Here is a 12,353-nt window from a genome sequence, read left to right as displayed (position 1 = left end):
GTAATCGAACAAATTCGGGTTTGTATTACTATAATTCAAATTATTTATTACTAAATGTTAATTTTAATTTATAAGTTGGTAAGTAAATTATGAGGTAAGTGTTGTTATGGAATTGAATGATAATTGAAATGGTTGTTAAATAAATTTTAGTGTTGGATTATGATTGAATTGTTGAATTGAAAGAGAATTTGGGATTTAAAGTGAAGTTGAATTGAATGAGAAATATGTGTTAGTATTGAATTGTATTTTGATTGATGAATGGAAAGTGTATTTGATTTTGAAAGTGGATTTTTGAAGTGAAAGTGAAATTGGATTGTGGAATTGAATTGCATATTGATTTGCAAGTGAAAAGTGCATTTGAATTGGTAAATATATGAGAAATTGTGATTTAAGTGGAATTGATGTGAATATTGATTGAAATAGAGAAAGTGAATTACATACCCTATTAACTAGTCGGGCTGAGTCGGATATAGTTGGCATGCCATAGGATTGGAGGTGTTCAGGGATACTTCGACCTTGAGTCGATGAGACACTGGGTGTCACTATTTTACTTCGGATAGATTCGATGAGGTACTGGGTACCACTTTACTTCGACTAGGCCAATGAGACACTGGGTGTCAACTTTGCTTCGAACTATCCGATGAGGCATTGGGTGCCATTCTGGTGTGTTTGGTTGGATCTATATATCCACCAAAGTTCGGGTTTGTTAATAGGGTGAAAACCTGAAATGAGAAATTTAAATAAATTAGATTGAACGTACTATTGAAAATAATGAAAGAAATGAGAAAGTTAAATTGTGGATTGAAATTGAGATTGAAAAAGGAAGGCATGAACTAAATGTTGATGTAGTGAAGAAAATTGAAGTCTATGATATTTGATTGAAACTGATAAATAGTTGAAATTGTGTTACTATTATTAACGAATGAAGTTTAAGAATAAGTTAATATTTGAGAAAATTCAATTGTTACATGTTTAATATTTATATTTCATTATTGTTATTATAATTTGAACTATATTAATACCACTGAGTATGTCTATACTCAGCGTACGGTTATTTTCAGTGCGCAGGTCAGTAGGAGTCAAAATCTGGTTCAGCATCCGAACCAATCCCGATCTCAGGAACCTTGGTGATGTATATTTTATTTTGGTATATGTGGCATGTACCTAGGTTGTATTTTGAGTTAATGTGGTTTTGGATTGTAAAGATAATATGTGATGATTTAAATTGGTAAATGAAAGATTAAATATTTGAAATGGTATATATAACATTATGTTTGAATTGATAATTGATAATTTAAAATTTACGAAAATTCTCCGAGCACCTGGTTAAGTCCCGATCCACTTCTAATACGTGTTTTGGGCATCGAGGGTCCATTATAGGGACTTAAGGATTAAATTTATACTTTGTATGTTAATTATTTGTGAGTTATTCGTAATTTGTTTGATATGTCTGGTAATGCTCTGTAACCTTGTTCCAGTGACGGTATACGGTTAGGGGATGTTACAGAGGTGGTACCAGATGGTGGTACCAGATGGTGGTAGTACAATGACAGACACATCAATGCCATGCATGAGAGTGATCGAGATGACCTGGTGCTGCTATCAATGACGAATAAATAAGTGATGGTTATGAGGTATAGAGAAGAGAAATAACCCCAAAAAAGTATTTTAAATTAATTATAGAGAAATTTTTAAGTTAGAATTCAATAAAAAAGTGTCAAGTGTCCTCACTTAACGGACTAATGTGCCACGTCAGTGATCAATTAGTGAAAGATAAATTACTTTAATAGGAGTAATTAAATTGAGAAAAAAAATTCAAGTGATCAAAATAAAATAAATTATATTTTAGAGTGGTTAAGTGTAATTTTTTTTAATACTGGAATGTTATATAATTTATATAAGGTGTTTTTTTTTTGCAAAAATTATATTAGTTAATTGATTAAATCCAATATTTATAGGAAATCAAGAGAAATGTCATGTAAAGAATGAAAAACAAAATTTTATTTTATTAAATATTATATTTAAAAATCAAATAAATTATTTATAAGGGTGTGAATTTAAATTCAAAATGTGCAAGGTGATACTGTTAGACAAAAGATACTTAATTATATTATTCAATTTAAGAATATTATAGGTTTAAGAAAATATAAAATTAATTTAAAATAATAGAGAGATTTGATAACATTAATTCTTTCTTCAATGCATGCATTTATCAAGTTAAATACTCAAATTGAAAAACTAAAAAAGAGCGCAAGTACTGGTGATCTATATTGGAATAGGCCTAAGAATTGATGAAACAATACAATCTTTAGTGACACCAGTAGATGTTCCAACTCCGTCACCATGCTGGTATATGCATTGAGCAGTTCGAGCCATGTTCTTAGATAAAATCACAATAACTCGAGAGAAACGATTATCCAAAATTTCTTCATTGATCTTCTTCCATGAATTGCTTATCAGTTCTTTTACATGATTTCGTGCTTTTCTTCTGATACTCCTTTTTCAATCATGTAAGTCTGCACTGCTTTCGGTATGTCCTTTCTTTCCATCTCAGCCTTCAAAATGAAAACAAACTTAGCACATCTAGAATTTAGTGACTAGCAAATTATGTATTGCAAATGAAGATATTACCTTGGAAGTACCCAGATCATTACTGAGTAGAGTAATTAGAGATGACCAATAAAATAATTGAGAATAATCCTTGAGACAATTTGGAAATTGATGAACAATGGAGTCTGCCTCCACAAAACAAAGAAGAACCAATCCTCCAAGGCTTCCAATTGAAATCCATGCGTTTTTAATATATTCATCAAAAGTGGGAATTTGACCTCCACAAAACCATCCGGCTTCTGTCATATGAGCTCGGCAAAGTATAGCCCACTGCAATTGACAAATAACAACAAATCAAAAAAAAATTAGAAAGGTTTTTTTTTTTTTGTATGGCATACAATTTTGACTAAATTCTAATAGTAATCAAAAGAAATATTTAAAAAATTACTAATCAATATTTGTGCTGAAAGCTTAAAAAATGCAAATTAAATACAAGTTCTAATCAATTATAATTTTAATTATAAACAAATTTAAACATTGCCCGCATATAAAAACAATTTGTAGTAAATAAAAAGTATAATTCAAAGAATATAAGACTTGGTGACGACTTTGGTGAAACATTGAAGTTCATCAAGTGATCCATATATGTCGTCAACTGCAATTGCTAGGTATGCATACTTAGTTAAGCAAATCTTGCTTTTGGCATATTGGGGCTCAAAGCTCAAACCAGTAGTCAAGATATATATTTCCATTAATTATCGGTCCTGGCCGAAACTATATTCTCAATGAAGTTCAACTCCCTCCACCGCTTTTGCATTCAGTGAATAAAAACCTAATTTCGAAAATAATAACCTTATTATAAGTAAATTAATCTTACTCTACAAGTTGTTTTAGTTCTTGCAAGTACCATCACCATCTTTGGATGTTGAGTGGTACTAGATGGTGGTAGTACAATGACAGACACATCAGTGCCATGCGTGAAAGTGATGAGGATGACTTGGTGTAGCTTTCATCGGCGGAGAGACAAGTGAGGATTCTGAGCTACGGAGAAGAGAAAGAACCCCAAAAAATATTTTAAATTAGTTATAGAGAAGTTTCTAAGTTAAAAAGTCAATAAAAAAGTGTCAAAGTGTCCTCACTCAATAGACTAATATGTTATGTCAGTGATTAATTAGTGAAAAACGAATTACTTCAATGAAAGTAACTAAATTAAAAAAAAATTGAAGTGATAAATATAAAATAAACTATATTTTAGAGTGAACTTAAGTGTATTTCATTTATTTTTAATAGTGGAATGATATATAATTTATATAAGGTTTTTTCTCAAAAGTTTATATTAGTGGATTGATTAAATCCTATATTTATAGGAAATCAAGAATAAGAGAAATGTCATATGTTTTTAATTTAAATTTTTAAGTAATATTATTTCAATCCTTGCTCTTATTGCAGACAAAGAATGGAAAACATAATTTTATTTTATGAAATATTATATTTAAAAATCAAATAAATGATTTATTAGTGTATAAATTTAAATTCAAAAGGTGCAAGTTAGTATTGTTAGACAAAAGATACTTATTATTCAATTTAAGAATATTACATGTTTAAAAAAATATGATATTAATTTAAAATATTATAAAGATTTAATAATATTAATACTATGTTTGGTTGGGGGAATGGAATAACATTCTCCCCTTATTCATTGAATGGTAAATCATTAATTTATTTGGTTGGATGTAATTATCATTCAATAGAATGATCATTACTTTCCTATTACTTGTCTTCCGGTAATAGCTATTTTTTGATATCACCAAAAAATAGTTCTTTCATGCAACATTGAATAACAAAAAAATAAAAAATCCAAATTAGTCCTTTATAACTTCAACTTAGAAAATATACAAATAAAATATTTAATTTCAAAATATAATTTAAAATAAAATATTTTAATATAATTTAATATAATTTAATATAATTTAAAATAAAATATTTTAATATAATTTAATATAAAAATAATTATATTAAATTATTATTAAATTATATCTTATTTTTATTAAATTATATTTAATAATAATTATACTAAATTATGATTAATTATTCAAGTACCTTATGCTATTACAACATCATTCCATTCAACCAAACACAAAAATACAATTACAGTTTTATTCCATCCCATTGATCAACTATTTGGTTGAATGATTGATTATAACTCTATTTCATTGCATTTCTATTAAATTATAATTTTATTCCATTACAACGAACCAAATGTAGTATAACTCTTTATTCAATGCATGCATTTATCAAGATAAATACTCAAATTGAAAAATTAAAAATGAGAGCAAGTATTGGTGATCTATATTGGAATAGGCCTCAGAATTGATGAAATAATACAATCTTTAGTGACACCGGTAGATGTCCCAAATCCGTCGCCATGCTGGTATATGCATTGAGCAGTTCGAGCCATGTTCTTAGATAAATTCACAATAGCTCGAGAGAAACGATTATCCAAAATTTCTTCATTAATCTTCTTCCATGAATTGCTTATCAGTTCTTTTACATGATTTCGTGCTGTTTCTTCTGATACTCCTTTTTCAATCATATAAGTCTGCACTGCTTTCGGTATGTCCCCTCTCTCCATCTCAGCCTTCAAAATGAAACAAATTTAGCAAATCTAGAATTTAGTGACTGTAGCAAATTATGTATTACGAATGAAGCCATTACCTTGGAAGTACCTAGATCATCACTAAGTCGAGTAATCAGAGATGACCAATAAAATAATTGAGAATAATCCTTGAGACAATTTGGAAATTGATTAACAATGGAGTCTGCCTCCACAAAACAAAGAAGAACCAACCCTCCGAGACTTCCAATTGAAATCCATGCGTTTTCAATATATTCATCAAAAGTGGGGGTTTGACCTCCATAAAACCATCTGGCTTCTGTGATATGAGCTCTGCAAAGTATAGCCCACTGCAATTGGCAAATAACGATAAATCAGAGCCAATTCTACAAAATATTAATTCTCAGGCTCTCAATGTTACCTGTTCTTTGATGTAGGGCAGAACGTCGAGGCCATGGTCTTTCAAGGTCTGTTGGGCTAATTCATTAGTAAAGTCTGAAATGGCTGAGAACATTACTCTCATGTACTCCGGAAGTTCTTGGATGACCTTCACATCCCACCTATTGCAAATCCATATAATCAATAACCCAATTTTAGCTGCCATAAAAATATTATAAAAGAAAGACTATATATTACCCGGTGACTGCTTTGGTGAAACATTCGAGTTCTTCAAGTGATCCATATATATCATAGATGTCGTCAACTACAGTTGCTAGGCATGCATACTTAGTGAAGCAAATCCTGCATTTGGCATATTGGGCCTCAAAGCTCAAACCAGTAGCCCAAAAATATATTTCCATCAATCTATCTCGGCTGAAACTAAGCTTCTCCTTGAAATTCAATTCGCTCCACCACCTATTTTTCATCCAATGAATAAAAACCCAATTTCGAAAATAAAAACCATATATTAGAAGTAAATTGATCTTACTCTGCAAGTTGTTTCAGTTCTTGTTTGTAAACTGACTGGATAAGATTATAGTCTAACTTAGCCTGGTCAAGCAAAACTGAGCTGTTTGAATCATCCATGGCGTAGGAATCAATGAAGTTTCGTGCTTCAATCCTTTCCATCCTCCAATAAAGTGGAACTTCCAATGACCGCTGAACTTGCTTAGCCTCAACTTTCTCCAGTTTCCCTATTACATTCTTGAGATTTTCACTGCTAAAAGCCTTAGCTTCTTCAAGGATTTTTTCGCCTTGTATTGCCATGGATGAAGCTTCATTCAATCCCAAAAGCCCTTCAACATCCCCACATAAGCTCCCCATGAACCTCCCATCATCACCTTTAAATTTCTCCAACACATCTGTTTAATTTTACCATAATAGTTAAAAAGAAAACTAGAAAAGGATAGAATTTGTTTGTAACGTCACCGTGCTTAATAAGCTAATAAATTTGAAAGCATCCAGAAACAAACAAACCTGCGGTAATAGGATAGCAATCCTCTCGTAGGATCCGAAAATGCAATGCAACTGTGGAAAGATCATTGGAGACAAGATTTAGATCCGGATTCAATTGATTCAAAGCCTGTTGAATCTGTTCCTGAAAATGGTAGGCCACTCCAAGCCTCTTCATTGAATCTATTAGCTTCAACAAAGCAGCTGTGTCTTTCGTTGAGGCAAGCAATTTCCTAACCTTTTGTTTCAGATCTTCCAATTGTGTAGCATAGAGTTCGTACTGAAATTCAAAAGAAAAAGGGCTGTTACATGCAACATATATATATAATAACATTTATCACAAGCCTAGCATGCAAAACAACTTACAGTGTATGGAGTGGTAAAGGATTGGATGGCGGTGGGATCCCAAATACTGGGATGATAGTTAGCGGATCGACGTTGCTCTTCATTCAAGGATTGGGATGTTGGTGCCATTGAGAAATAAGTTTGAGAGTTGCTTATTTCTTCAATATATTGTAAGTTTTGAATTGCTATGGAGCTTATCTGAACTTGGATGTCCTTATATAGAGTTGTGGACGGTCAAGATATTTATCAAATTTAAGTTAAATAATATCTTCCAATAATGTCTAATAATAAATGCATCTAATAATACTAACAGTATATTGGATGTCATGCATGCAAGTGTCGTTGGCTCATAAATATATTCACGTCAAAATTAATCTAGCTGAAAGCTAGCCACTTGTATTTTAAAATTAGGTTTGTTTATAAATTGGACTAATAGAGTAGGCAAAATTTTATCAGTTTCGTCTTATTTAAATCCAACTCAACCCTGTCCTCATTAAACCCAAATTGGTGGGCGTCACATGGCGGCTATCTGTTCAATTCTAGCCACCTTTGAACGTACATTGGATTTTAGTCTAAGACAAATAAATAATTACGTTGGCATGCAATAGTATAAATTTAGTACTTAAAATTAAAAAAAATTAATTACATCTAAATTCATTAAACTATTAGTAAGCTTTCGTTATGGTCATTTAATTTTAAAAAATTATAAATTAATTTTGAATTATTTAAAAGTTTTCACTTAAGTTATTGAACTATTCAAATTTTTATTCAAGTTACTGGGTTATTAAGTGTTTTTCTTTTAAAAAAAAGTTCGGCTAGTGAATTCTAGCCGACGATTCGATGATTGATATGATAGATCAATATTCATCAATGAGTAAAAAAAAATACCTTAGCTCTAAGTTAATTTGATGATCAGAGTCAAATATTAGAGAAGAAAATTATTTGGATTTTGGTTTACAGGTTTTTGACTTTCAATGTTGTTTAATGAAAAAAATTGAATTGTAAAAGAGAAGGGAAAAGAGAGTTTTCGATTGGTGCAGGTGGTGTGAGTAGAGTGCCATATAGCAGAGATTTTAAAAGCCCAGTGACTTAAATGAAAACTTTTAAATAGGTCAGTGACCATTTTATAATCTTTTGTAGTTGAGTGACCCAAACGTAAACTTACTAATAGTTTAGTTACCTTAATTGTAGTTTACTCCAAAATGGGGTAAAGTGGATTAAAAAACATAAAAAGAAATTAAATTTGGAGTCCAAATACAATCAATCTTTTCCGTGATAGCCTCACGTGTCTATAAAAATTTTTGGATGTTACAGAGAGACATATGCTATACACATATAAAAGCACTCAAACACCTATAACAACATTTAAGGTTTAGATCATATTTAATTTTTTAAGAATTTTCAATTAAAAGCTATAAGATTTATAATGACCTATATTTTTTTTCCAAACCTTCCTATTTTTCAAGCGATCTTTTCGGCTTGGATAGGTGGACCGACCCATGGTTAGGTCTAATCCTAGTGGACCACAAAATGAAATTGATTTCTTTTAGGCTTTATATTTTTAAAAAAATTGATGTAAAAAATCAACAATTTTTTGATTGAAATGGTGAAATTAATAAAAATGAACATTATGATATTTTAGTTCAAATTTTATAATATATAATTTTTTAAAATTATATAAAATATAAAAGGACAAAATTATTTTTAAAATATTGTCATATTAGCATGATGTGCATTGTCAAGCCAACATTGTTAAAAAAATTAATGTTTTAGTAATCATTTTCGTTAAAAAAATATTGAACTTTTTTTGAAAGGTTAATGACAAAAATTAGCTTTAAAAAGAATAAATTGATAAAAAATTATAAATATTAAAAACTAAATTTATTATTATGCCTTTTATTTAAGTCCTAATAACTTTATTAGATTGAAAAATATCTTTAGTACTTATACAAACTCTTAAATCCTTTTTTTTTTTAAATATAAGCTGGATTAAACAATAACAAAAAACAAAAATAAAGCCCACTCCAGTCCGTTAGGCATAAACAACAATCACATAATAAAATAAAATAAAGAAAAGACAACAAAAATAAATAAACTAATCCAACCTGAATGAGGTGTCATGTTCTAGAAGCCTCTAAATCAACTTAATTAACAATAGCTTTTGGAGAAAAAACTTTTTGCATTCTTCACATTCCCTGTACATTCTCCAATGAAAACTTCCCGTTCCATTTCTCATCGGTGTCGCCTCAGATCTGAATCACTTTCCCAACCCTGATCATTCTTCATTGCCGCTATTCCGAAGTCAGGCACTCCATTTCGCAGGTACATTTGTTCTCCCCTCTTTAACCTTTCATTTGCCAAAGAATGAGCTAGTTCATTTGCCTCCCTAAACACATTTGAATCTAAGGGTGAGTTTGGATGGGCGGTGAGTTTACCTACAGTTAGTATAAAAACAGCGGTGGCGGTGAGATTAGATACTGTAGCGATACTGTAGCGTGAGACAAAAAGTAAGCTAAACGTACCGCACCACACCTAATCGCCCATCCAAACTAAGCCTAAATTTTTTAAAAACTTCACCTAATGTTTTGCATCCTTAATGTAGGCTCCAATTTCGAATCTATCCACCTCACCGTTTTGGACTTTCTTGACCACTAATAGTGTGTCCCCTTCTATCATCACCGTCGTTAAACCCAAATCCTTGCCTAGTGTAACCACCTACACACATGCAATGGCCTCTGTCGTAAACATCGAAAGTATATCCTTATTTATCACTATCTTCGATCTCAAAATCTCTCTATTTGAATCTCGTAACACTATTCCCAAACAAGACCTACTTTTTCTATTATTAAATGTAACATCAAAGTTTATTTTGAAAACTGATGAATCCAATGGTCACCATCTTTCGCTGGCTCGACTCCTAACTAGTAACTTCTTCTCCAACTCATCCAATTCTCGAATATAGCTTTTAATGAAGTCTGTTATACTGACCCTGATCTTTTTTGTCCCTCATGCACCCATTTATTCCTCTCGATCCAAATTTCCCATGAAGTACAAACAAAGGTTCAACACTAATCATTGGGTTTATACGCCAGAAAACAGGTAATCCACTCCATATATTCTAGATTTAACAATTCCTGTGACCATACAAACTGTAATTTGTCCTAGATCTCCTTTGTTATAGGAGAGTCCTGGAAAACATGTTCCCTAGTTTCCAATTTCATTTTATATCTTGGGAAAATTTCTTTTGCAACTAATTTTTTGTATTGTAAATTAGCTAGGATAGGTAGGAAATTCACACCAGTTCTCCAAACTGTAATTTTAATCTTAGAGGGTTTGTAAAATTCCACATTTTCATTTTGATTATAATTTAGCACGAGATTAAGAATACCTTGTAATAGAAGTTTATATCCACCCCTCACCAAATACTCCCTGGATGTCTCCCTTCGCCACACCATATAATCATCATACGGGAATCTTGCCAACGAAATACACAGAATTCTTTTTACATCACTGTCATAGAAGGTATATGTAATTGTCTTCTTTCCATTTCCTATTTTCTGCATCAATTAAATCTACAACCAACCTGATATTCGGATCATTGACTCCCTGCTGTATCTTAAACCTCACAGCTACTAGCACTCATGCAACTTCCACTGGGAGTTCCTTTACTGTCCAAACCCACCAGCAAAGCTTAGCTTGTAGAAGGCCTTTAGTAGCCCTTACACTCTTCCAAGTATAGGAAGGTATATTCCTTAATTCAGCTCTTAGAAAATCTGAATTTGGATAGTACTTAACTTTTAATGTTAGAGCTAACAACGAATTTGGATTGTTTATTAACTTTCACCCATGCTTAACAAGTAAGGTTAAATTGAATTTTGTTAAACAACGGAAACCAAAGCCCTCATTTTCCTTCAATTCGCATAGCCATCTCCACTCAAACCAATGGATCCTATGCTTACCTTGTCCTTTTTGCCATTAGAAATTTTCCATTATCCGCCCCATTCCTACATAAAGAGATTTAGGCAATAAAAAGCAAGTCATTGCATAAATGGGTATTGCCTGTAACACAACTTTTATGAAAATCTCCTTACCCCCTTACGACAACTGGCTCATGCTCCAACTATTGATCTTCGATTTAATGCGATCTTTTAACCATTGAAATGCCAATCACTTCTGACTTACCATATTCAGCAAGCCCAAATATTTTTTAGGATTAACAAAACATCGAACTCCCATTCCCTACAAAACTAAATTCCTTACACCTTCGGAGGTATTTGAGCTAAAAAACACAATGGATTTTTCATAGTTGATACATTATCCTGAGCACACTTCATAATCCTTTAAAATATTTTTAAGGATATAAGTTGCCCTTTCTATAGCCTCCCCAAAGAAAATAAAATTGTCTGCAAACATGAGATGAGAAATCTGTGGACCCCTTCGACTTACTTTCGCCCCTCTCAGCATACCCTCCTCTACTGCCATTCTTGTAACACCCCTTACCCGTACCCGAGACTGGGATCAAGTATGAGGCATTACCAGACATGTACTCAAACATTTTCGGGAAATATGGGTTATAAAATTTCCTTCCATTTTGAACCCAATCAAACAACATCTTAGTGTCCCTATTATGGGCCTACGGGGCCAAAAACATATATTGAGAAAGGTCCGAGACTAAACCAAAGACCTGAGAAAGTTTTTGAAAATTTTTTTAAGTTAAGCGTCATATGCCCGTGTAGAGGCAATGCACACGCCCGTGTGCTTTGGGATACGCCCGTGTCCCCTACCCGTGTGGAATTAATTGAATATATTTTCTATTTTGAACCTACAGGGTTTTCACACGGCCAAACACACGCCCATGTCCCTAGCCCGTGTCCTTCACACGGCCTAGACACACCTGTGTGGTCGCCCGTGTCTGAAAACTCGAGCATTCTGTTTATGACTTCAACATGAATTTAGCGGCACACGGCCAAGACACATACCCGTGTCCTAGGCCGTGCCCTCCATACGGTTGAGACACATGGCCGTGTCTATACCCGTGTGTTTACTACCATGCATTCTGACTTAATATTTTAGGTACAGGGGACACACGGCCATTTCACACGCCCATGGGGCGGTCCGTGTGTCACACACAGCCTAGACACACGTCCGTATGTCCACCCGTGTGGACCTTTTTAGGCTATTTTCCTAGTCTTAGGTTACTCTCTAATAATCATATCCACTTATAGTTTTCAATAACACTTAACATGGTCTAATTATACTCTTAAATGACCTTAATATACCTCATTGCATGTAAACCTAATCTCATCAGTTTTTATACATCTAGGTTGTCCCCTTTATCTTAAGGATTTCCATGACTTGTGACTCAATTAAGATTGGCTCGTTATCTTAACTCATTGCCAAAATTGTGGCCTAACCACCCCTTGTGATTTGGTCATGCTACATATGACTAATT

At 32.4% G+C, this 12,353-nt stretch overlaps 1 protein-coding gene across 1 annotated transcript; it reads right to left on the bottom strand.

Annotated features, from left to right (window-relative positions):
- Window positions 1-4,659: 4,659 nt before the first annotated feature.
- LOC107904340 (probable terpene synthase 9) lies at window positions 4,660-7,084 on the bottom strand. The gene is made up of 7 exons (XM_016830677.2): window positions 6,923-7,084; window positions 6,581-6,836; window positions 6,093-6,465; window positions 5,801-6,019; window positions 5,586-5,724; window positions 5,266-5,514; window positions 4,660-5,188 (listed from the first exon to the last, which is right to left on the bottom strand). The coding sequence occupies exons 1-7, from the start codon at window positions 7,028-7,030 to the stop codon at window positions 4,898-4,900; spliced, it is 1,635 nt and encodes a 544-aa protein (XP_016686166.2). The 5' UTR covers window positions 7,031-7,084; the 3' UTR covers window positions 4,660-4,897.
- Between the last annotated feature and the right edge of the window lie 5,269 nt (window positions 7,085-12,353).

This window comes from Gossypium hirsutum, chromosome A05, assembly GCF_007990345.1.
Source record: "Gossypium hirsutum isolate 1008001.06 chromosome A05, Gossypium_hirsutum_v2.1, whole genome shotgun sequence".
Lineage (NCBI taxonomy): Eukaryota > Viridiplantae > Streptophyta > Magnoliopsida > Malvales > Malvaceae > Gossypium > Gossypium hirsutum.
The sequence above is the reverse complement of the archived record's forward strand: the minus strand, read 5'-3'. Positions and strand labels throughout refer to the sequence as shown.

Bases quoted from the DNA above. Each gene is read 5' to 3' on its own strand.
- LOC107904340 (XM_016830677.2), bottom strand. From the start codon at position 7,030: ATGGCACCAACATCCCAATCCTTGAATGAAGAGCAACGTCGATCCGCT. The intron at 6,837-6,922 runs GTAAGTTGTTTT...TTTGAATTTCAG, and splicing joins CCTTTACCACTCCATACACT to TACGAACTCTATGCTACACA. The intron at 5,189-5,265 runs GTAATGGCTTCA...TTCATTTTGAAG, and splicing joins ATGATCTAGGTACTTCCAAG to GCTGAGATGGAGAGAGGGGA.